This window comes from Phyllopteryx taeniolatus, chromosome 9 (genome assembly GCF_024500385.1).
Source record: "Phyllopteryx taeniolatus isolate TA_2022b chromosome 9, UOR_Ptae_1.2, whole genome shotgun sequence".
Lineage (NCBI taxonomy): Eukaryota > Metazoa > Chordata > Actinopteri > Syngnathiformes > Syngnathidae > Phyllopteryx > Phyllopteryx taeniolatus.
The window spans coordinates 31,750,033-31,774,924 of NC_084510.1; the positions used below are offsets into that span (position 1 = coordinate 31,750,033).

The following is a 24,892-nucleotide window of genomic DNA, read 5'->3' on the forward strand; positions in this document are numbered from 1 at the left end:
ATACATTTATTTGGAAGCAGCAATGAAGACTTTGCGTCCGGGTGGAAGAAGTTTGGTTTTTATTTCACATCTGAAAACTCACAGTGATGAGTTTTCCATCCATTCCCAGCAAGATGAAGCGCACGCCAGCATCTGCCAAGCAAACTTGAGCAAATCAAATCAATATCCAAACACAGAAAGACAATTCCATTGAGCTGCAACGACACGGCTTAGCGTGTTTTGGGGCCTCACTCGCACGTTTGCTCTTCGGCGTTTCCTCCAAATGAGAAAACTTGGAATGTCCGTCATACATTTGACAGAGGTTAAAGGACTACAAATGTTACAAACAGCAGCTTGTGACTTGATGCTAAGCTAAGCGGACCCCCTCATTATCCAAACTACCACACAGACCCCTGAATGTCATAGGAATGAAAAAGTGGGCAATTTTACAAAAATGGTGTCATGTTACAAGTGGAAAATTATTTTTCAAAGATTAAAAAAAAAAACATGGGTCGATCTCAAAAATTTCACCTCGTGTCTCAGAAAAAAAAAAGGATATTTTGAATGTAATAATTTAGGGCCCGACCGATTTAATCAGCCAACTTTAACCCCTTTTCAAATAGGCCCAAAAGCGGCCGATTATTATTATTATTTTTTTTTTTAAACACATTACAACATAAAACAAAGAATGAAATTCAAACAAACAAATCAGCAAAAATTGGTTGCAAAGTTCAACAGATAGTAGGACAAAACAATCAAATATTCTGTCTATAGTTCATATCTTTGTTGTTGTAAGCATTAAGAGACCAAAACAGAAGTTATTTTAGTTGGCATATATTTTTTAAATTAATTGGCTATGGGAATTTTACTCCGCCAAATATCGGAATTGGCCTCCAAATATCCATATCGCTCAGGCTGTAGTAATAATACCCTTTTTTGTTGTATTAAAAATACTAATATTAATGTGGAAAGGGAAGATTGAAGCAATGACACACGGCAATCGAATCAGAGCTTCTAACTGGCCCAAAGCCGACACGACCCTGCCGAGCCCGTTCCAGAACCGCTGCACTAGTTATAGTGTATATATATATATATATATATATATATATATATACACACACACACATTTAAAAAAATAATAATAATAATAAAAAATGCCCATGAAACATCTTTTAATACAAACACAGACATCAAGTCACAAACAGGAAGTGATGACGGCGGCCTCCGGCCCGGACGGCGAGCGGAGCCAAACGTCCGCCGAACGGCGTCCTGAGCGAGTCGCATGAAAAGAAGAGAGAGGACGAAACTGCCAGTCAAGCGGCAGAGTCCCCGCGGGTCAGAGGTCACAGGTCAGTCCGTGCGCTGGCGGCGGCAGGGGCGTACTTGGGCATCAGCTCCGTGATCTTACGGATGAAGTCGGACTTTTCGGCGCAACCCTTGCACGACTCGCCCCACTCCTCCAGAATCTTCTTCAGGTCCTTCACCTTCAGCTTCTTCAGGTCCACCGAGCTCAGGTCCAGCTGCTTGTCTGCGCCCACGTTAGCACAAGGCGGCACAAAACGTCAATGTGATTGTGTCATCGAAGACTCCCAAAATCAATCATAGAAGAAGAAATTGAGAAACGTCTTATTGTCTGCTCGGTTTTCTGTACAGCACTTTGCTACAGCTGCGGGTGTCGTTAAACTGCTCTCGAAATAAAGCTGAGTTGAGTTAATTGCACAAAGTGTTTATCTTCCGTCAGGCGTTACGCGAGTTGAACACCGTCTTTTACTTTTGTCGGCCACGTCACGTCTGTCAGCATTAGCATTTGGTGGTAACTTAGCATCCCGTGCTAAGTCGTCAGTGCTACGATTGACTGAAGTCGTCCGCTAACACGGACGTGTCCTAATCGAGGCGCTTTGTGTGACGCAATCCGGTATATGCGCCGCCCACTTCCGCGTTCGGCAAAACGGGTCCAAGCGCTTCCTCCCGCTTCGGGCGAATGGCGAAGGGGTCCGTGACAAAAGCCACCGTGGGAACATTAAACGTCGGAGCCACCAAAGGTGACAAAATTCCATGTGTTTATGCATACAAATTCTATATTTGCAGCCATAAAGAACATTTGAGCGAGTTTGACTTCAAACTGGCCTTTACACCATCAGGATTTTTGGGGCTGATCACAGAGTTCTAAAAAAAAAAAAAACGAGAACCCATCACAAGATGGAGGAGCAATGTGTCAATTTAAATGACTACACACGACACGACCGATTGTTGTCGTCGTCGTGGTCGCGGCAACGAGTGTATCGGGTCGCGTTTGAGTTGACGAGATAAAGCCCAGTGATCGTAAAAGACGGGATGAGGTGGTATAAGAATACAAGATTTTATTGTAGCGGTCTGACATAGCGCCATCGTGAAAGAGCAAATTTGTCTCGTAGTCTGATTATGTGTTGACGACGGCTTTATTTATTTTTAAATAACCTAATTGGCTGTCAGATATTTACAGTACTACATCAAAAGACACGCGACAAGACTTAAAAATAAACCCGCTTTCAGATTCAAATATACTGCACACGATGGCGACGCGGAGCAAACGTCTTTTGCGGAGCCGGTCAATGACGTCGTTGATCGGCTCGGCAAATCACGACATTAAAGCCGATCGGCATAAAATGCTAATTATCGGCCAATAGCGATCGGATCGGAGTAAAGTCGACTTCAAACTATCACATTATCAACCTGTAGCATAGCGTGTGTGGTTAGCATACACAGGAAGTCCAGTAAGCCGCTTTCTGCGTTGGTCATGTGACAGTTCCCTTCAAAAAGACTTTTTTAAGGCTTTACATTTAGCGGACTTTTATGTTGGACGCGGACGCTTGTTCCTCGGTGCTAACTGAATACGTTTTCTTTGGTGGCGTTTGTATTCCACAACACTTGATCAGATTTGAGAAAAAAAATAAAATAATAACTAAAACTAAGCATATTTTCCCCAAGTATAAAAGCAGCAAAAACCTAATTTGAACTAAATGAATTCAAACAAAAAAGTTTAAATTCAATAACTAAATTTCCAAAACTATTAGAACACTGGTTTATGCACACAAAAGCAAGCGTCAGGTACCGTATCTGAGTTCGCAGATCTGGCTGTCTTTCTTCTTGAGCTTCTCGCAGATTCTGTCCACAGGGACGTGGTAGCTGAGCGGCTTGGACACCTCGTTGATCATCTTGGTGGCGGCGTCGCTGGTCGCCCCGATGTAGTAACACTGCGCGCAGATACGCACGCGCACACACGCGCACGCATCCTTGTTAGAAAGCGGCGGTCGAGCGACGACGTGACGGTTGCGCGGCAACTCACGAAACGATTTTCTTTGCCTTTGGCGGCGCCGCAGCTCTCGAGGAGCGCCTTCTCCACATCGCCGCTGTTCAGGTCCGCTTTGCGCTCCCGAAGCGAGCCGTAGAACTTGCCCAAAAAAGTCACGCACACTGCAACCGACAAACATCGCATCACACGTCATCAACCTTCGCTCGGCATCTGTGGCAGATGACAGCAAACAAGTAGTGCAGCAACTAACCATTATTTGAAATCCATTCATCTCGATTATTTTGATGAATTGGATTTTGAAGAAAACCTTCCCCCCCCCCCCCCCCTTTCCTTTGAATCAAAAAACAACATTATTTCAAATAGGCTTTACACGATCAGGATTTCTGGGGCCGATCGCCAATCGACAAGATTAAAAAAACGATCACAAGATGGAGGAGCAATGTGTCCATTTACATGGAGATCTCTGGAAGTGTGCAAAGTACCATCCTGTTTCAAACACTCCACCATCATTCCAGTCCCCAAGAAACCTGCAATCTCAGGTCGAAATGACTACAGAATCAGAATCATCTTTATTTGCCAAGTATGTCCAAAACACACAAGGAATTGGTCTCCGGTAGTTGGAGCCGCTCCAGTACGACAACAGACGGTCAATTGACAGAGAACACTTTGGAGACACAAAGACATGGACAAAAAACAATTGTGCAAAAAGAGGCAGAGTCCTCTAGCACTTCGAGCAGTTCGCACGACTAATATCGCAATAGTCCGGTGCAATGACCATCGTGCAAAGGGCGCCGAGACTTCAAGGAGTGGATCATCTGGGACAATGTCGATTGTGCAAACGACAGCGAGTGCACGAGTAATACATAATTGGCCCCGCAGAAATGTGACAGCTGTCACCTTGACATCTGTGGTCATGAAGTCCTCTGAACGTCTCGTGCTGGACCACCGCAGGAGCGTCACAGGTCCCCCGCTGGACCCCCTGCAGTTTGCCTACCGAGCGAACAGGTCTGCGGATGATGCAGTCAACATGGGACTGCACTTCATCCTAGAACACCTCAACAGTGCAGGGACCTACGCGAGGATCCTGTTCGTGGACTTCAGCTGAGCCTTCAACACCATCATCCCCGAACTCCTCTCCTCCAAGCTTCTCCAGCTCAGCGCCTCGCCTGCCATCTGCCAGTGAATTTACAGCTTCCTGACGGGCAGGACACAGCAGGTCAGGCTGGGGGAGACCACCTCATCCGCACGCAGCATCAGCACAGGGGCGCCCCAAGGTTGTGTCCTCTCTCCGCTGCTCTTCTCTCTCTACACGAACGACTGCACCTCAGCAAACCCGACTGTCAAACTCCTGAAGTTTGCAGATGGCACCACTGTCATCGGCCTCATCAAGGACGGTGACGAGTCTGCGTATCGACAGGAAGCGGAGCGGCCGGAGCTACGGAGCGGCCGGAGCTGCGGAGCGGGCGGAACTGCGGAGCGACCGACACAACCTGGAGCCGAACACGCTCGAGACTCTAGAGATGATCGTGGACTTCGGGAGGCATCCTTCGCCACAGCTGCCCCTCACACTGTTCAGCCGCCTTGTGTCAACCGTCAAGACCTTCATGTTCCTGGGAATTACAGTCTCTCAGGACCCGAAGCGGGCCAACAATCCAACACTCTGTGAATTCTGCTTCGCGATGACAGGAAGACCCCCCACATCGAATGAAATGAACGCGCGAGGTCGCTATGAGCGCTTGGCCCGGCCGCCGAGATATCGCCATTCGCCAGCGGCCAATTAGAGCAGATCCGTTTTGCCTATTTAAATTGGGGAAGATCCAATCACAGCAAAGCTCATTTACATGCTGCATTTTAATGAGAAACTCAGGCGTCTGAACTGCCAGGTGGAAAAAGTCCGACTGGAATAGCTTGAAAGGGGACTTTCTGGGCATTTTCGACCCAAATGATCTGCCAAACTGGGTGAGAAGAGAGAAAGCTTACCAAAAATACCAAAAATTCAAAGTGACGGCATGGGACCTTTATACGATCTGTTTTTCAATTGCTGCAAGTTGTCAGCTTCGTGTTAGACTAAACCAGCCCAGCTTTCACCCAGAGTAAGTCGATCAAGGAGAGTAAATTGAGGCCTGGGCCACATTATTTCCATGTATATACTTTTGGGGACTTTTTCGGTTTCATCAAGTGTGGTGGTGTGCCGTGGAATTTTTCTAATGTAAAATAATAAAGCTAGGGAAACAAACGCGTCACTATTCCACTGAAAACAGGATATGCCCATAATAATAATAATAATTATTTTTTTTTAAATCCACGTTTATTCGTTCAGGCTTATCCTTTATAACTCCGCAGGAAACTCCAATTACCACTCAAAATAGTAAGCTCAATTCACACACATGATGATGACAGTAACTCAATCTTAATAACAGAGTTCAAACATGACCTTGCGCTGTCCATCATTTTTCGATTCGTTTTCGTCCAACAAACAACCGGTGGCACACTTATTATTTATATTTCTGCTTGGACTAATTGGACTATTTGGACTAATTTGATTGGAGACGAGTTGCCGGTGCTAACGTTAGCTGGCCGCTGTCGAACTTACCTTCACATTCTCCTTCTTTGAGCGCCTCGCTCGTCGTCAGCACCGCGGCGAGCAGCAGAGCCGCCGACACGCCGCCCGGACTCAACATTTGCGACTTTCTTCGACGCCAAATTCAAACGATTCCAATTTCAAGCTCGCCGCCGCCACAGAGCCCGCTGGACCCTTTGCTTGCTACTAGCCTAGCGCCACACCAGAAGTCGGTCGCTCCGTTAGGTAGCCAATCAGGCACACTTGCCAGTAGCCAACGTGCGAGTTCGGGCTTTCACGTCACATAAAAAGCGGATTCTTATTGGCTGAGAGCGGCGGCACGCAACACTTCATTCCCCGTCCTTTGCGCTAATTGGACGAAGAGGAAACGGCCCGGTGTAACGTCCAGTTGGCGCCTTGTGATTGGACCAACCAAAATCGTAGATATGACATATGAAGACAAGAGATACGCCATGTATATTATATATATATATATATATATATATATATATATATATATATATATATATATATATATAAAATAGTGCAAGTAACAGCAGTAGAAACAAAAACAAAGGAGGACAGGTTGAGATCAATTTAAATCTAATCGAGACAAGAATAAACAGAATCAAACCACGAATAAGAAGTGAGATGATGTTACAGTGATATTTGTGGGACGACTAATATTGCTGATGGGATGATAAAAGGGGGAAACATGAGCGAACGTTCAGATGTGAACTTTCCAAACTGCACTGTATCACGTAATCGCAATCGCTTGACGTCGCGTTTGCTTGTTTTTATGTGTGTGACGTCATCGGTTGCGGGACACAGGCGCAGTCGCGTTAGACGACGACGGCCGCATACTTCTTATTTGGAAGATTAGTCTTACTTTTTATCATTATTACTATTATTCTCCTCGTCACGTTCACTTGACGTCACTCTTAGTGTTTTCAACGTGTTCGGAGCAGTTGGCGGCGTCGTTGTTGTCAGCTAGCCGGACTGTTAGCATTGTGAGCTAGCTAACTCGTTCGCTGCTGAGCGTGGCCGTCCTCGGTGCCCCTCGGGCGGGTTCGACGGCCTCTATGTGCGTTGTGGATCCGGTGGTCGGCGCGGCGTGGACTTTGTGAACAAGCGTAAGTGTTGTAATTCGTTTCTTTGCTTCTTGTTGTCAAGCTTTCGCCTCGCTCGTTCGTTAGCCGAGCGGCTAACATTAGCCAAGATGGTGGCAGCAGGCAGCGATGAGGAAACATTTTGCTTCATCTTTTTAGGGCCCGACCAGCGACCGCTGCGAGGTTCTTATTGTTTTGAAAAAAATATATTCTTAGGATTTGGCTTATTATTATTATTATTATTATTACAGTCTTCACAAACAAGGGCATTTTTGAGGCCCTAAACATGCACGAAAACTCCTGAAACTTTGCACGCACATCGGGCTTGACGAAAAATGTCCTATTTGATGGAAGACTGAGAGCATCGGTGTGAAAGGTTGTTTGTCTCCTTGTGCCCTGCGATTGGCTGGCGACCAGTCCAGGGTGTAGCCCCCTTCTCCCCCAGAGTCAGCTGGGATTGGCGCCAGCTCGCCCCAGAGCGACCCTAGTGATCATAAGTGGTTCAGAAAATTGATGGCTGATTGGCCTCTGTTGCGCCCCCGAGAAGAATGCTAAAAGTACATCAAAGGACTACTCAGTGCTCCGTTGGACCTACGGCTACGAAAATCGGTTCGCATGTAAAACGCCTCCAAATGCACAAAAACGTCAGCACAAGCCATATCCTAAACCCAATAGGAAGTGACCTTTTGGATAGGAAATTAGCAAAATGTTTTCAGCGTTTGTGTCACTTCAAACATGGTCTGTAACATCTCAAGCCCTGGGACATAAAAGTTGCCAACGTACAACACGACGCGGTCGGGCTAGGCTTGGGCATTGCTTGAATTTGTGAGATTCCGATTCCAAATGATTCTCGGTTCCGATTCTTTTAGGGGGTTCGGTCCAAAAAGTTTGCACGGTTTAAATTAGTCTTCACACCGATTTTATCGGCCTGATCGGCTTTAATGTCATAATCTGCCGATTCGATCGATGACGTCATTGATTGGCTCTGCAAAAGACATCGTATACAGACACATTTGCTCTTTCACGATTGCACTTTGTCAGACCACTGCAATAAAATCCTGTATTCTTATACCACCTCATCCCGTCTTTTACGATCACTGGGCTTTATCTCGCCCGGATACACTCGTTGCCATGGCCACGACAACAACAGTCGATCGCGTCTTGTGTATTATAAGAGCAAAATGGGGAAAAACGTGCTGGTGGTCATCGGTGCTCGGGAGAGGACTTTAATTCAAGTCTTGCTTGAGGTACGTTCACATTGCTCCATCTTGTGATCGGATCGGTTATCAGCGGTTTTTTTGTTTGTTTTTTTTTTAACTCGGTGATCGGCCCCAAAAATACCGATCGTGTAAAGTGTTAATTTATATACACTGTTTGTACCGTTTATAAAACTACTTAAGATCTAGAAATCATTGTTACATGGAGATGTGACGCAGGGTGTGTTGACTGGTGCCAGCAGTGTGCTGGATGTGCAGCAGGTTAGGGTGATTAAGGATAGAGATGGAAATGTGTTGACTGGGGCCAGTAGTGTGCTGGATAGATGGAAAGAATACTTTGAGGAGTTGATGAATGAGGAAAATGAGAAGGAAGCGAAGAATAGGCAAGAATAGAAGAGGCAAGTGTGGTCGGCCAGCAAGTAGCAATGATTAGTAAGGGGTTAGTTAGAAAAGACATTGAAGAGGATGAAGAATGGAAAGGCAGTTGGTCCTGATGACATTCCTGTGGAGGTATGGAAGCATCTAGGAGAGTTTTTGACCAGCTTGTTCAATAGAAATCTACCAGGTGAGAAGATGCCTGAGGAAGGGACGAAACGTGTTCTGGTGCCCATTTTTAAGAACAAGGGTTTTGTGCAGAGCTGTGGGAACTCTAGAGGAATAAAGTGGATGAGTCACACAATGAAGTTATGGGAAAGAGTCGTGGAGGCTAGAAGTGAGTATTTGCGAGCAACGGTATGCTGCCGTGCCTAGAAAGAGGACCACAGATGCATTATTTGCCTTGAGGATGTTGATGGAAAAGTACAGAGAAGGTCAGAAAGAGCTACATTGTTTCTTTGTAGATCTAGAGAAAGCCTATGACAGAGTACCCAGAGAGGAACTGTGGTACTGCATGCGCAAGTCTGGAGTGGCAGAGAAGTATGTTGGAATAATACAGGACATGTACGAGGGCAGCAGGACAGCGGCGAGGTGCGATAGAGGAGTGTAAGCTAGAGGTGGGAGTGCATCAGGGATCATCCCTGAGCCCCTTCCTGTTTGCAGTGGTGATGGATAGGCTGACAGATGAGGGTAGACTGGAATCCCCGTGGACCATGATTAGGGTTGGGCATCGAAAACCGATTGGAACCGGAACTAACGTTCAAATAAAAAAATTTCGGTTCCCAGTTTCGATGCATGCAGTCCTCCCACCACGAAGAAGAAGTGGCGAAAACCAACGAAGAACGCGCATGAAAGCGTGCTTGGCGGCGAACAAAAGTGTGTTCAAATGAATGACCAGTCGCCTCGGTGCGACGTGTAGCGTCTGACGCGCGGAGCTTCGGTCGAGTCAATAAAATACGTCAACGCCAACATGGAGACGGCTAACGACGTAAACGTTTGGTTGCACTTTTATGGTTGCGTTTAGTTCAGTCTTCGACGTAAGCACCGATGACCAAAAAAACCAGAGCTTAACATTGAGCTCAAAGTTTACCGTAGCAACGTTACATCACAATGAATTGAGACCAAATTCACATAAACGTCTCACAGTATCACAAGGACGGACTAACCTTGTACCTCATCGGTGAAAATCGGGAAAGGAATCCGCGTTTTAGAGTATTTTGTTGTATCCATTTTAAAAAAAAAATGAAGTTTGAAGTGAGGAAGTCAAGTTCAAACTTTCACATAGGAAACATTTGACGTGATGAAAGAGTCCCAAATAACTATTTGAACTATGCTATATTTAACATTTAGCTGACAAATGTCATCAATGAATATGAAGTGAGTTTTAGTTTTAGTTCCTCGGTTTGATATTGATGCGAGCCAAATGTTCCTTTTCGTCTCCGCAGCGGGCTGCTCGGGAAATGGATGTTCATCATTTGGACGCCCTTTATGGAAACCACGCAAACTTTGTGCCACGTATTTACAAGCTATGCCGGCGCACGGCAAAAAACAATCAAAGGGTTCCGCCGAAGCAACTTTTGTTGAACTGATGCTGTTTGCGGACATTTTTCAGCAGGAGGCATTCATTATCGCAGAACTCGCGCAAAGGTGGCGATTCCGTTGCTCCTGAAATGCCATCAAAATCAGGTGTCAAATCCTGAACGGCAGGCCATTTTCAGGAAGTCGTCGAAGCGCTAAGCGGTTGTCGGTGCGACCTCCAGTGGACAAAGCGAGCAACAACAGTTGCGCTCATTGACAAATGGACTTGTTTATATCGCTTCAGTTTTAGCGATCCATGAAACGTAAGCCAAATAAGAGGCGAAGGAATAATTGCCGTTGTTTACGTGTCAGCTGGGGTCCGCGGCGGGTCCACCATGGCAGCGGGGGGTCCGGAGCGCGAGGACGAAACGCTGCGGACGGCCTTCAAGAAGCTGCGAGTGGACGCCGACAGGTACGAGCCGTCCCGTCCCGTCGCGTGAGCCCCCGCGCGCGTTGACGTCTTTGCCGTCTGTGCAGCGCGCTCGCCGCCGTTCCCGAGACGCCTCGAGCGGCGGCGCGGGATGCCGGCGCGCCCAAGTCCAAACACGGCGGGACCAAGGACAACTGGCACGGGTGAGTGGACCCTCACCAAGTGCGTTGGCAATCGTTGGCGCTTTCATCTCCAAGCCCGATTCCAATGAAGTTGGGATGTTGTGTTAAACTTCAATCAAAACAGATCACAATGATTTGCCAATCATGGCCAACCTATATTTCAGTGAATACGCTGCAAAGACACCATATTTAAAGTTCCATCAAATTCTAAGTTCATGATTATTTGCTAAAAACAATCAAGTTGATCGGTCTTTTTAGTGTATTCAATGAAATACGTGATTTGCAAAGCATTGCATTGTTTTTATGGATGCTTAACCCAAACAACGTCCCAACTGTACAAGCCGCAGTCGCCGTTTTTGTCGATAGTTCCTTCAGATCGCCGCTGAAAATGTCTTTGTTGGCAATCGGGAAAGACTGAATGATTCTCAACTCTGCCTGCCCGATATATCGTTTGCGGATCGTCGTGGCGACGTACGTGGGAGCAAAAGTCCCATCTAGAGCTGCACCTAACCATTCTTTGCGAATGATTCATCTGTTGATTCCTTTAAGAATGAGATTTTAAAATCACTTTAAAAAAAAAAAAATAATAATAATAATAATAAATCAAATCAATATTGAAAAACAGGTCATGATTTCAAATGGACAGTGCAGAAAAGGCCAAAAACAAAGTGATGACGATTCAGTTTGCGGTTTGGTCCGTAACGGCCGTCAGGAAACGGGCAAAATTGTTGATCGCGCCGACGTCACTGCGGCTATCCCGCGCGCGGTTTGCCTTTTTACTCGAGCGTTTGAAAGTGTGCCGCGTTTTTTGGCCAATTGCGGCAGCCGTTTGTATTTTCCGGAACAAGGAACAACGCAACACAGCGGCGACCTGCTAGAACAAATGGAGCCAGACGACCAGACGATGCGTTGAATTGGATTCCAAAATCGGCGCGGGTGGTATGTGCGGCTGAGGACGTCATCAGAGCGTGTGACGAAAACGGAGCAATCACGAGAGATGATCTCCGCGACATTCTGCACGCGGCCCCCGATGTGTCAGGCGCGGGGGTACGAAGGGGCCTTAAATGGTTATCGACGTGACAGTTGAAGTTCAATGTCAAACTCAAGTCCCGTAACAAAACAATTGAATGTTTAAACACATGAAAAGTTACGAGCTCGAAGCTAACACACGATGATCGGAGAAACACAATTGATGAGCTAACAAAAATTAGCATTGAACTCGTAGTACTTAATCAGGACTATCGGTACACGAACGCAGTATAAACCCATGCAAACAGGCAATATAACAACATACATTCTTCAAGCTCTTCAAAAACGACTTCCAATAACGATATTCGATCGTGACTTTTACTACGTTCTTGTTCGGTAAAAAAAAAATAGTTTACACTTTTCAAAGTGTCATTTGTATTTATTATCGATTGAGGTTATTCTTGTTTTCTAATTGCTTTTATCGAATCTATTCAAATGTCATCTCCTGTTGAAGTTGAGCAGCAGTTAAAATCGAGATTTTGTTCACGGTTATTTTCCAGGATTTCCTTATACAATTGTTCTTTGATTCAATTGTAGTACATACTTACTTTGACAGTTAATTCATGTAACCCATTAGTCGATAATAAATGGTACATTTTTTGGATCACACCGTTTGAGTAATATCGCTTGATCGGGCCGTTTCTAACGTTCTGTTGATTGCTGCGACCGGACCGGCATCGGCCGAAATTCAAGGCGGCAATGTGAGGACATTTGATCGGGACATCCCGAGAAATACTAAAGCATATGATGTTGAAACATGTGTCGCCTGCATTGACTCGGATAGGAATTGAAGTGGCGTCCCCTTCTTAATCCACAAGGTTGAAGAAGTGACATCGGTCTCTTCTGGAGCGGCTGTCCACAAGGTTTAGGAGTGTGTTTACGGGAATTTTAGGACCATTCCCCCCCCCCCCCACCAATATAACGCAGTCCTTTCCCGAACGTTCGGAATCATTCACTCGTTCTCGAGTCCCGAATCACAACAAAGGAATTTTTAGATAGTGGACCGAGTTACTTCCGAAAGAGTTTGAAATCTTGTTTGCCATCAAGAGACAGAGAACAAAACCCAAAGAGCAAAACTTGCTTTGCACCATTCCGTCATGCGCCTTTTGTGTAATAATAAATAATCCTGAAAAAAATGAAAACACGTGAAGTGCCTTTTGTCTTGTCAGCTGCGTGAGGAAAACGTCACGAGGACCGAGTCGAACGCAGCGGCGGCGGCGCTCCAAGTCTCCCATCCTGCACCCCCCGAGGTTCACCTTCTCCACAATGCCGCCCCCCGCGGGAGCCCTCCAGCACCACACGGAGCTCGGACCCGCATCCCCCGCCGGCTTCGGAGCCCCGTGCGCTAGGGCGACGCCCGTCGGGGGGGCACCGCGAGATCTCCCGGCTGCCGCTTCCCCATCTGATCTTCCCGGGAAGGACGAGGAAGGTTCAGGAAGCGTTCGGGAAAGGGACAGCGGCGACTTTGGAGTTTTATCCCAGCGTCGCGGCGGCGGCCCGTGCACGTGTCCGCCCCCAGACGGCGACACGGAGGGCCGGGACAAAGCGAGCGGCGCGGCGGCCCCGTGCGGCTGCGCGTTCAAAGTAGGCGCTTGGGGCGGCGCGGCGGCGTATTCGTTCACCGGACTGCGCGACGTCATCTCGGAGTGCGAGCGGCGCGGCCGGGCCCCGCCCGCCAGGACCGGCGGCGCCGCCCTCTCGCCGGCCTCCCCTCGCTCGTGCTCGTCGCAGGCGCTCGTCTCCGTCGACGACGTCACCATGGACGACCTGGCGGGATACATGGAGTTCTACCTCTACATCCCCAAGAAGATGTCGCACATGGCCGAGATGATGTACACGTGAACACGTGACGATCACGTATGAAGACAGAATGATCACGCGATGACGTACACGCAGTTTCTTCCTGCTGTTCCTGCTTCAATAAAGTTCAATGTTTGAAAGTTGTCTTTTTGATTGAAAAATGAAATCAACAAACTTCATTTGATTGATTGAAAACTGATAATTGGTTGCCAGCCAATCACATAAAGACGAACAGGATCTTACCGACGAAGGTCACATGACTCCACAGTTGCGCTTTCTTGCGGTGTCTAGTTCTTGGTGATCAAATTTAGTGCGATGGTCACTAACCGAGTCGTGATATACCGTAATGTATTGCGTCTTCACAAAAGAAATACAACGGTCCCCCAAAAATCTTTCTTGAACACATTCAATTTACGAGTAGTAACCAACATGGAATGGAGTCATTACAAAACTATTAAATGAACATAACTGTCAACCGCTTTTGTGTTTTGGGAGTTAAATATTGCAATAATAATAATCCAAAAAGTTTGTAATGACAACATTTTGATTTGTGCGTATGGAATTTTGCAAGAATAGTTCCTAAATCAGAAATACTGGTTGAGATTTGTTGCCATTATTGAAGGAACCAAACAACACATTTTCCCACTGAAGAGTGAAGTTAGACATGATCAATAACAAACCGGGTGGCGGGACGAGATGCGCCGCAGACGGAGGCGGTGCGGCATTTCTTTTTCTCTCTTTCCGCAACAGCCGACTTATTGTGCGACAGCTGTGACGTCATTAACAGTGCGCCACGGAGTGTCCGAAAGTTGTTATGAAAGAGCTCCCTATATGGACCACGATATTGTGCAAGCCTACATGGGGAGCAGGGAGTGAGTGGGTGAGTGATTTCCGACACAACCTTCAAGTTGCGTTTCAAATGTTTTTTTAACAGGAAGAATGGCATAAAGAAAGGTGATTTGTTTTGGTATGTTTAACTTGCGGCCACCAGGCAGCAGCACCTCCACACCTGCTCAATCTTCGGCAGCATAATGTTCCGTCGTACTGTAAAAAATGATTAGACCCCGCTTGTGTCTTCAGTATTTTGTTCATTTTCAAATCCTCGAGAAACATTTGTTTGGACAAATATGATGACAACAAAAATAGCTCTTGTATCCAGCCATTTTTCACGGTTGTCTGAGTAGTAACCGCAGTCACTGGGAATACAATTAAGCATGTATAATAAATAGGACATCGAGTATGAATGAATCAGCTGCATTTTGTCCTGTTCGTTGTATTCTTAAGGTAATAGACGTTGAGTTGTACCAGACATTCAAATCAACAAGAAATTGAAGAAACATTGTGCCCTAATATTTGTTTTCCGTTGTTGTATTTAGTTGGCGTTTGTATTTAGGGAACACGCTTATGTAGCATCAGACGCAGTGAGTCGTCATCGTCCATCGTCCCTGACGACCTCCATCCAAAGGCCAATCAAGACGTACAAACATCCTTGTTGTCAAACTGAGCGGCTGTGTGCGCATGCACTGTGAGCAGTGGTACACAAGCGGGCTCTCCCTTAGCGAACGGGTGAGAAACTAGAGGACACGCTGGCGAGACTACGTCTCCCGGCTGGCCTGGAAACGCCTCGGGATCCCTGCGGAAGAGCTAGTTGAAGTGGCTGGGGAGAAGGAAGTCTGGGCTTCCCTGCTAAAACTACTGCCCCCGCAACCCGACCTCGGATAAGCAGAAGAAAATGGATGGATATATAAACACGTAATTTGTTATATCTTCCAAAAATAGCGGCCTGTCTTTTTTTTTTTTTTTAATTGTCTAAAGCATTGTTTACATTATCTGGGGGGAAAAAGACGAAAGGAGAGATCAGCGGTATAGAAAATGGACGATGTATTATGTGACCATAGGGTCTTAAAAAAGAAAAAGGATGAGAAGCTTGCATGCAAATAAAGACAGTTTGGGGTTTTTTGTGCATAATTTTTTATTTATTTCCACAAACAAAGATGACCGACCTATGACTTTGAGCAGCGAGCTAGCAAATGTACGCTAGTGGTGGAAGGTCAAAGTTCAAGGACTGAAAACTCAACATAAATAGAAAATGACAATGATGAGACTTTTCCGTCTAACGAGCAAACCAACTCAAACGTTTGGTTGAAATATTTGGCAGATGTCATTCTGCAAATTCACGCAAATCTTTAAAAACAAAAAAGGAGCATATTGACAAAAGAATGGAAAAAAAAAAAAGTACCGCATCACTTCATCCAATCACAAACAAGCGTGTTGTGAGAGGAGGGGGCGGAGCTAGATGTTAAATTGGTTACAGCTAACTAACAACTGCCCCCCCCCCCCACACACACACACACGCCAGCTAACCAAACACACTCGAACATCCGCACTCAAACACTCACTCAAACATACAAGCTCAAACACGCGCAGCCGAACACACACACTAGTTACTATGTCCAATCACAAGCAAGGGCGTGGTGAGAGGGTGGGGCTAAATGTTTACTTGGCAGCTTCCAGCTTTTTGCTCCACTTAGCCAACCCAGCTGCCGCACATCCCCCCTGCAGTCCCCTCACCCGCCATCGGAAGCACCGTTCGCTACGCATCAGCTGACGAAGCACTTAGTCAACAACCAAGCCTTTAGCATTAGCATGCTAACTTGTACCATTTGCCTAAATGTGTCAACGGCAGTTGTAAATTTGTTCCAAGTCAAACTGTTTTGATTCACATGGCGTTTTCACACCACCCAAGTGTGTCTAGTGTGTGTGCGCGCACGCGCATGTAATGTTTATATAAAAGTTAGTTTTTCTAAAAATGCGCTTAGTGTCACGCAAACTCCTTGACAGGAATAACAAAAATTGGCATGAGGATCGACTGGAATATTTGCAAGGCAGAAAGGACGCCATCATCTTAAAGGCCACGTCGGCGATACAAAAATAAAAAATATATTCAGATTAGCGTCACGGGGGCGCTACAGATAGCTTAGCTCGTGTGTAGTGAATAAATAAGGGGGAAGCGGGCGGGGGGCTAGGCGTAGATCTCGACAGTGGGGGTCTTGGTGTAGATGGGCTTCTTGGCCAGCTCGTAGCTTCCTTCGTCTTTCTTCTTCATGCGGTGGACGAGCAGCAGAACCGCCAGCGCCAGGCCCACGCCGCCACCGCAGATTAGCGCTGCCAGCAAACACAAACAAAGGCGCAAAGTCACAACACAATGCACGCCAGGGCCCACTTTCCTCAAAAGGCGCAACAATTGATCTATTTTGATGATCCATTTATTATTTCAAGACCTTGTTTCAATTAGGGCTGCACGATAATAAAAAAAAATTTGCGATTTATAATATCCCTGCGATATAGATTGCGATGTGAAAAAAAAAAAAGAGAGTAGCATACTCAAGATGGGAAAACTGGCACAATTCTTTTCCCCTCGTATTGTTCGGTTAGGTTCCGAACCACCACCGCAATAAGTGAATGCCGCGATGGAGCAGCCATGTTTTTTTTGTATGTTGTATGAATCTCTCCAGTCCCACACTTGGTTCCATGACTCTTATTGCCCTCTACTGTACTCAAACATTTCCTTTACCCTTAAACACTTTCTACTCTTTAACATGCATATTATTATCAATCTTGAAAATGAAGCTACTCGCCATTAAAGTTGATGCCGAAGAGCACTGCGGCTGTCACCCAGATATTATTTTTGCCATAATGGCTGCAGACAGGCAGAAGCTTTTATTCAACTGGTGGAGAAGTCCCATCTTTACCGCGAGATAGCTGCTACTTGCTAGCATCTTGCTCCGCCGCCAACTGCCAGCCAGCGGGTCACTCGTTTGGGCGGCATCGTCGAACTTCTTCCGATGATAAACGGCGAGATGTCAGTCTATTGAGCTCACATTTAGCCATAACGTAACGAAACACGGTTACCGTGAGACGTACACAGCCAACAAACAAACTCCACAGGCACGGCGGAGAAGCGATCGGCGATCCGATAAGATAGAGGAATGCGTCTATTTCAATGACCTGTGCATTTACTGTGTATTCTCGTGTACTCAATTGCTCCAAAAATTATATTTACAATAAATAATGTATCTTTGTTCCTCCATTTATGCCAGCGAGGCAAAGTGCCAGACAGAACAAATGCCGTCTATTCGACGGCAGGAAGTAAATCAAGTAGATTTTTGCTTGTTGGTGTGCCGTGAGATTTTTCAATGGTAAAATAGGTTCCTTGGCTCCATAAAGGTTGCAAATCACATCGGGGATTCTCATCAGTCACGTCAAAGCAACATCACAACGTGACACAAATCATGGGCGCCAACTTACTCTACTTAAATGCCTATTTCTAATTAAATGACTTCACCCACACCGAAACTTTAGAGCACGATTGGACAGAACGACGGCCCGCCACCTCCAGCTCTGATCCGTCTCACCGCCGTTTTAAAAACCTGAGCAGAGACTCTTGTGTCCCACGACACCCCTGACGCCTTCCTCCACCCGTTCCAACCGTACTTGGACCCGTTTCTTCACTTCCTGACCACACGCCCCATTGCTCTGGACGGTTGACCCCAAGTATTTCAGATCCTCCACCCTCGCTCACTCTTCCCCCACCACCCCTCTCATTCACGCACATAGATTCCGTCTTACTTCGGCTCATCTTCATCCCTCTGCTTTCCAGCGCATGCCTCCATCTTTCTAACTGTTCCTCCACCTGCTGCCTGCTTTCACTGCAGGTCTCAATGTCATCTGCAAACATCACGGTCCACGGGGATTCCAGTCTAACCTCATCTGTCATCACCACTGCAAACAGGAAGGGGCTCGGGGCTGATCCCTGACGCACTCCCACCTCCACCTTAAATTGGTCTGTCACACCTCGCCGCTGTCCTGCTGCCCTCGTACGTGTCCTGTATCATTCCAACATACTTCTCTGCCACTCCAGACTTCTGCGTGCAGTACCACCGTGCCGCCCAGTGCGAGACAGAAAACACGTAATGCCCGTAGGTGTGTGTGTGTGTGACTGTGAGTGCGACTGGTTGTTTGCACGTATGTGCCCTGCGATTGGCTGGCAACCGGTTGAGGGTGTACCCCGCCTCCTGCCCGATGACAGCTGGGATAGGCTCCGGCACGCCCGCGACCCCAGTGAGGAGAAGCGCGACAGAAAATGGATGCATGGATGGATGGATGGATGGATGTCTCACACTGCTGTCTTTTTTTACTAACTTTATTGGTGGTCAGATATTTGCAGTATTACGCCAAAAGACACGCGACAAGGCTACAAATAAACTTGCTTGTGGATTCAACTATACTGCGCACGCGGCGACGCGGAGTAAAGGTCTTTTGTGGGATCGGCGAATTAAGAGATGAAAGACGATCGGCATAAAATGATAAATATCGGCCGATACCGATCGGCCCGATACAATCGGTGTAAAGTCTAATTCTCAGCACAACTGAGCTTTTGGAGTGTACAGGTGTTTTATTCCTTGTAATCTGTTTCAATAAATTGTCATTTGTTTTTTTCCATGATTTAGCTTCAAAAAATGATTAGTTTACCATGACAATTTTAAAAAATAGGTAATTATCAGCAATATGAATAGTAAAAGTCCACGATGCACTGAATCTGCAATAGGTGAAGCGCGATATAGCGAGGGAATAAAAATAGAAGAAAATGTTCATGCGAGGAAAGGTCACGTGACCGGCGGCCGACTCACCCGCGAGCACGTCGGTCCTGGCGAAGAAGTCGTCGCGGGCGGCGGCGTGCGACATCAGCACGTCGGACGCGCGGGGGGGCCCCTTCCGCAGCGGCGGGATCACGTTGCCGTTACGCGCCACGTCCTCGTGGGCGGGACGGGACGGGGCCGCCCGCTCCGGAATCTCGTTGTCCGTGTCGGGGCGCTGACGGCGAGGAGCGACAAAGGCTTCATCAATCTGCCGCTTTGCTTTTCGATTCGATTCGATTCTCCAACCGACGCGGCAGTCGGGGATGCGTGGCAACTTGGGGCAAATGGAACTTGTACAAAGTCATCTGAGGCAACACTAACTCGGAGGAAGCTGTGGAAAAGCCAACTAGTAGTGTGCGGCAGCATTTCCTTGTTACGCAGAGGTGCCTTGAGATACGAGTGCCTTGACTTTGAACTTTTTTCTTTCAATATGAGCTGTCGATATTTTGTCTTGAGATAAGAGCAAACATCGAAAATAGTGCGATCAGGTCCCCGCCACTAGGTGGCGCTATTAAACCAATTCATATTGTCCTTGCAGTGGCAGGACAAGATCAGTTGGTGGCACTAATGCGCCATTAAGAAGAAGAAGAAGAAATTAGGTACGTTGGCGTTTTTGTGCTTCGAAGGACCGGAGGGTGCGTTCCAACTCCTCAGCCTCCCCCGGGCAAGGTCTATTCAGGGGTGCTGGAGAGGAGGGTCCGTCGGGAAGTCAAATCTCAGATTCAGGAGGAGCAGTGTGGTTTTCGCGTGGACCAGTGGACCAGTGGACCAGCCCTACGCCCTCGGAACCCTCCGAACCCCGATACGGGCCGTTCGGTCCCTGGACGACCGGAGTCAGAGTTTGGTCCGCATATCCGGCAGTAAGTCGGACTCGTTTCCGGTGAGGGTTGGACTGTGCCGAGGCGGCCCTTTGTCACCGATTCTGTTCAGAACTTTGATGGACAGAATTTCAAGGCGCAGCCGAGGAGGTCCGCTTTGGTGGCCTCAGTATTGCATCTCTGCTTTTTGAAGACGATGCGGTCCTGTTGGCTTCATCGAGCCGTGACCTCCAACTCTCACCGGAGCGGTTCGCGGCCGAGTGTGAAGCGGCACCTCCAAATCGGAAAAGGCTGGCGTGCCCTCTCCGGGTCGGGGATGAGATCCCGCCCCGAGCGGAGGAGTTCAAGTATCTCGGGGTCTTGTTCACGGGTGAGGGAAGAACGGAACGGGAGATCGACAGGCGGATCGGTGCGGCGTCTGCAATGATGCGGACTTCGTATCGGTCCGTCGTGGTAAAGAAGGAGCTAAGCCGAAAGGCGAAGCTCTCGATTTACCGGTCGATCTCCGTTCCTCCCCTCACCTACGGTCACGAGCTGCGGGTCGTGACCCAAAGAACGAGATCCCGGATACGAGCGGCCCAAATGAGTTTCCTCCGCAGGCTGTCCGGGCTCTCCCTTAGAGATCGGGCGAGAAGCTCGGTCATCCGGGAGGAGCTCAGAGTAGAGCGGCTGCTCCTCCGCATCGAGAGGAGCCAGATGAGGTGGCTGGACGCCTCCCCGGTGAGGTGTTCCGGGCACGTCCCGCCGGGAGGAGACCCCGGGGACGACCCGGGACACGCCGGAGAGACTACATCCTTCGGCTGGCCCGGGAACGCCTCGGGATCCCCCCGGAAGAGCTGGATGAAGTGGCTGGGGAGAGGGAAGTCTGTGGGCGTCTCTGCTAAAGCTACTGCCCCCGCGACCCGACCTCGGATAAGCGGTAGAAAATGGATAGATCTCAAGGCACCGCACTCTCTTTTTTTAGCAACAAATTTAGCTTGAAATCACAAAGTAGCTAAAAGAACAATATTCATATGCATTCAAATATTTTCGGATTGCCAATTTGTGTTATGGCAATCAATGGTTGTAAAATCATCCAAATGACAATTTGGGAACAGATTTTCTGTCACAATGAAACCAAAATACAAATATTTTCAGCAAGAAACGTGAAGTGGACACGGCCGCTTTGCTTTTCGATGAGGCCGCTTTGCTTTCACAGGCTTTGCGACTCTTAGGTGAAGCTCGCTCGCAACTCAAAAATACGCCGAGTAAGACTCCTAATTCAAAACGTGTCGAGCGGACGGCCACCTGTCCCGTCAGTCGGGCGGGCGCGTGGCCCGACCGCGACATCATCACGTAACTCACCCTCGTGGGCGGCGACCCGTCACGTCCGGTGGACCGGTCCTCGCCCGATCGGTCGCTCTCTGCGGACAAAAACGACATTGAGGTCGCCATTCGACTTTTCGGCGTCGCTGTGGAAATGTGGACAAACCCGCGACGTCGCCCGACCCTGACATCTCGTCTTCATCCTCCTCGTCATCGTCGTAATAGTAGTCGTCCGTGAAGCCGAAGTCGCCCGACGACTCGTGGCGATCGCGCTGGTTTGTTGCCATGCCGACGGCGTGCGTGGCCTTCAGGGGCATCCACGTCTCCGTCTCTCGGACCTGTCGGGACGGCGACACGTCGTCACACCCGCCGCATATTTCCCACACGGAACAAAAGACGCCAGTTCCACGAAGACGGGCCAAATGCGGGCGGCATGCACGGAAAAATAACCACATTTTTGGTTTTTTCAATTTTTAAACACCCCCGCACAGAAATTGCGCACGTGAGTGGGGGCGGGGTGTGTGACATGCTCATCGGCTTTTTGTGAGCGCACACCAATAAGCGCGTCAGAGCGGGCGACGTCGCCCTCGGGTGAGCGGCGTAACCACGGCGACAAGATTCGCTCTTATGCTGCCCCCCGCTCCCGCTGCGCGGGGTGAAAGGTTGCGACAATAAGCGAGGTTCCGCACGTCATCGAGCGGGTGACCTTTCGCCCGCACACCGGACGACTTTCAGTTTTCGGGGCACGACGATGTCGAGAAAGCGCTTGCCAAATTGCCAAAACCAGCAGAAAAACTCTTGACTGCCGATGTCAACATTTCTGAGCCGGAAGAAATTTTCATCTGGCGACAGCAGAAACGTCAACACAAACGGCGGCAGATGTGGATCCAGAAGGTGGCCATCTTGGATTTTGGCAGCTGCGAGTCCAAAATCATTTTGGCCTGTTCGAGTGCTCTTGCTTTTTTTTTTTTCTTACATCGTTTCAGGGATCGAAAAGCTTCGAAAAGGAGCAGGCGCCACATTCTAACATTTTAATCAATGACGGCGTATTCAATTCGTGGGTTTTTTTTTTTGCATTTTAAGTGCGCAATTGAAGATGATTTTGGGGTGTCAAAGCAAAAATATAATAGCAACTTGAACAATACGGTGTTCGGAAACTCCAAAAAGATGAGTTTTATTTTGACGATGGGAGGATTCTGCCCGACAGGGACGAAACGTCGCTCGTGATTGCTGAATATTTGTGGGGCCCACACGTCACATTTGGGCCGGCTGATTACACGGCTTCACGCACCTGAAATTAAAAGCAAGCGTGTGTTGATGTTATCCGATTTATTTCTGAACTTTGGACCGACCGGATCAGGCCGGTGTCCGCAAGCTACGGGGCGGCCCGACGCGGCACCGTACCGACCGCGGGCCATCGTTCACGTCGGACCCGGGGCGTAGCGGCGGCGAGGCCGACTGAGCTTGGGGGGAAAATGGGGGAAAATGCGCCGGTCCGGCATCCGATTCAAGTGTGAACGTGATAAAAGGCACAAGATGCACAACGGGAACGCGGAACTCGGATGGCCGTCGTTCCAGAAGCTTCTGGAACGCCGCGGTCTCACCCGGTCCACATCTCCAAGAAAACTATCCGTCAAGAAAGGCCCGGAAGGTCGGACCAAAGGTGTCGGCATTCCAGGTCTTTGTGTGCGTGTGTGGGGCCTTTGGAAAGGGTTCCGGGTCCATTGAGACTCTGCCAAGTGTGCAAAATCCCCCAGAGGGCCACTCAAGGTCAGCGGAGGTCACATTCCACAGGCAAGGAACAAGAGCACAAAAGGGGGGAAAGCTCCGGGACGGACGGACGGACGACCCGCCCGCGAGGAATGCCGAAACGCCGTCGCCACTGCTGCACCGGTTTCTTAGGTTAGCGCCTCTGACGCGGATGCAAAGCTAACGGGCAAACGCGTTTAGGGGGGGGCAGATGGGCGGGCCGGGGGGCTGCGTGCGTTTGGGGGGGGGGCATTCTGCTCACACTTTGACCCTCAGGGTACTACAAACTTTTCTTTTTATTCCAACGTCAAACATTCTCACATACACACACTGAATTACTTTAGATTATTTTTTCTTAACCAGATACATTGACACCCTCGCTTCCATGAACACACTCTTAAAAACCCTCACACAAACAATGATTAAAAACGACACTCACACAAGCATGTATTTACACAAACGCACACGCTCCAAAAAAAAAATAAAAAATACAAAGGACTAGGACTAACACACACACACACACACACACACGCACGCACGCACGCACGCACGCACGCACACACACACAGTGGGGGTGAAAGGGCGCTGATGTGATTTGGGGGCAGAAGTGAATCGTAATCGAATAATAACACAGCGGGCACACGCACGTCCAAACAAACATGTCGGAACGAGCACACAAGCGATCTTCAACACGTCAATTACGACCAAGAAGAGTTACGATGGCTGGCGAGTTAGTGAGTTAGTTAGTTAGTTCGTCAGTCAGTCAGTCAGTCTTCCGGACAAGCCGTCCGTTCCAAGGTTAGCATGCTAGCGGCTAGCCGGAGGGAAAGGTTTGTTGGTGTTTTATTAGTGTTCCGAACCAAACGTCGCGAGGACAAAACACGAAAACAAAGACGAGCCCAAAACGAACTTGATGAGCGACTTACCGACTCGGAGGACGACAAAGTGGAGAAAATGAGTAGAAGGCCGAGAGCCAAAAGGTTTGCCCAGGTTCCAAAAGGTGACATTTTTCTTCGTTTTCGTCTCTCCAAGTCAGTGAGCAACGAGACGAAACGACTTGAGGCTCGTGTTGGCGTAAAAAGTTCAACTTGTTGTCGGCAACTTTGATTGGGTCGCGTTCGTTCGTCGTCTTTTTGGCTCTCCAATAACTTGGACCTAACCCCGCCCTCGCGGCTCTCCGCAAATGAGCGGCTGGCCCGCTACTGACGTCATCTTCAACTTTCCCGTAAACTGTCGCGAGCAACCGGTTGGCCGCGCCCCTTTCCCCGAGGCCCACTACACAATAAAAGAACAAAAACACAAACGCAGCTTTCATTTACTTTTGAGTTTACTCTTTATTTTTAAGAAATCAATTATATATATGTACACAAACAAGTAGTGTAATGGCCTTTGGGGGATTCCAAGAAAATTTGCGCAATGTTTCAGTTCATCAGGAGTCAGTTCCGCCGTGTTTTATTTTGACGAAAGAGCAGCCAACTTCTTGTGGGACGGAAATTCCGCCAAGTGACGTCACTTTCCAGTAAAAACTTTCCCTTTTCTTCTCCAAACACGTTGACTTTCACATTCCATTCTCTTGTCTTGTGACCTGTGTTGTCATGTTTTGTGTGTCTTTTGATTCTTTGTGTGTGTAAGTCATTTTTATTCTCAGAATCAGAATCATCTTTATTTGCCAAGTATGTCCAAAACACACAAGGAATTGGTCTCCGGTAGTTGGAGCCGCTCTAGTACGACAGCAGACAGTCAATTTACAGAACACTTTGGAGACATAAAGACATGGACAAAAAACAATTGTGCAAAAAGAGGCAGAGTCCTCTAGCACTTCGAGCAGTT

General features: G+C 48.0%; 3 protein-coding genes and 1 long non-coding RNA gene across 6 annotated transcripts; 2 read left to right on the forward strand and 2 right to left on the reverse strand.

Moving 5' to 3' along the window:
- Positions 1-42: 42 nt before the first annotated feature.
- manf (mesencephalic astrocyte-derived neurotrophic factor) lies at positions 43-6,091 on the reverse strand. Its single transcript, XM_061783635.1, has 4 exons — positions 5,865-6,091; positions 3,305-3,432; positions 3,071-3,212; positions 43-1,507 (listed from the first exon to the last, which is right to left on the reverse strand). The coding sequence occupies exons 1-4, from the start codon at positions 5,950-5,952 to the stop codon at positions 1,323-1,325; spliced, it is 543 nt and encodes a 180-aa protein (XP_061639619.1). The 5' UTR covers positions 5,953-6,091; the 3' UTR covers positions 43-1,322.
- A 523-nt stretch (positions 6,092-6,614) lies between these two features.
- Positions 6,615-13,631, forward strand: oser1 (oxidative stress responsive serine-rich 1). 3 transcript variants are annotated; one of them, XM_061785218.1, is made up of 4 exons: positions 6,615-6,964; positions 9,978-10,522; positions 10,588-10,683; positions 12,861-13,631. In XM_061785218.1, exons 2-4 carry the CDS (start codon positions 10,446-10,448, stop codon positions 13,531-13,533), a joined length of 846 nt encoding a protein of 281 aa, XP_061641202.1. In that variant the 5' UTR covers positions 6,615-6,964; positions 9,978-10,445; the 3' UTR covers positions 13,534-13,631. The 3 variants fall into 3 exon arrangements, with proteins under 3 accessions (XP_061641202.1, XP_061641200.1, XP_061641201.1); XM_061785216.1 differs by having other exon boundaries at positions 6,616-6,964; positions 10,423-10,522; XM_061785217.1 differs by lacking the exon at positions 6,615-6,964 and having other exon boundaries at positions 6,976-10,522.
- A 1,813-nt stretch (positions 13,632-15,444) lies between these two features.
- sdc4 (syndecan 4) lies at positions 15,445-24,209 on the reverse strand. The gene is made up of 5 exons (XM_061784980.1): positions 23,989-24,209; positions 21,480-21,651; positions 21,353-21,411; positions 19,182-19,365; positions 15,445-16,656 (listed from the first exon to the last, which is right to left on the reverse strand). Exons 1-5 carry the CDS (start codon positions 24,067-24,069, stop codon positions 16,514-16,516), a joined length of 639 nt encoding a protein of 212 aa, XP_061640964.1. The 5' UTR covers positions 24,070-24,209; the 3' UTR covers positions 15,445-16,513.
- On the forward strand, positions 17,914-18,989 carry LOC133483574 (uncharacterized). The gene is made up of 2 exons (XR_009790146.1): positions 17,914-18,334; positions 18,413-18,989. It is a non-coding gene; the product is annotated as an uncharacterized LOC133483574 (long non-coding RNA).
- Positions 24,210-24,892: the final 683 nt, after the last annotated feature.

Coding starts and splice junctions, on each gene's coding strand:
- manf (XM_061783635.1), bottom strand. CDS start 5,952: ATGTTGAGTCCGGGCGGCGTGTCGGCGGCTCTGCTGCTCGCCGCGGTG. Junction 3,433..5,864: donor CAAAGAAGGAGAATGTGAAG/GTAAGTTCGACA, acceptor TGTCGGTTGCAG/TGTGCGTGACTTTTTTGGGC. Junction 1,508..3,070: donor GATCTGCGAACTCAGATACG/GTACCTGACGCT, acceptor ACGTGGGCGCAG/ACAAGCAGCTGGACCTGAGC.
- oser1 (XM_061785218.1), top strand. CDS start 10,446: ATGGCAGCGGGGGGTCCGGAGCGCGAGGACGAAACGCTGCGGACGGCC. Junction 10,523..10,587: donor CTGCGAGTGGACGCCGACAG/GTACGAGCCGTC, acceptor CCGTCTGTGCAG/CGCGCTCGCCGCCGTTCCCG. Junction 10,684..12,860: donor ACCAAGGACAACTGGCACGG/GTGAGTGGACCC, acceptor TTGTCTTGTCAG/CTGCGTGAGGAAAACGTCAC.
- sdc4 (XM_061784980.1), bottom strand. CDS start 24,069: ATGTCACCTTTTGGAACCTGGGCAAACCTTTTGGCTCTCGGCCTTCTA. Junction 21,652..23,988: donor CTTTGTCGTCCTCCGAGTCG/GTAAGTCGCTCA, acceptor CCGTCCCGACAG/GTCCGAGAGACGGAGACGTG. Junction 19,366..21,352: donor ACGGGTCGCCGCCCACGAGG/GTGAGTTACGTG, acceptor CCTCGCCGTCAG/CGCCCCGACACGGACAACGA.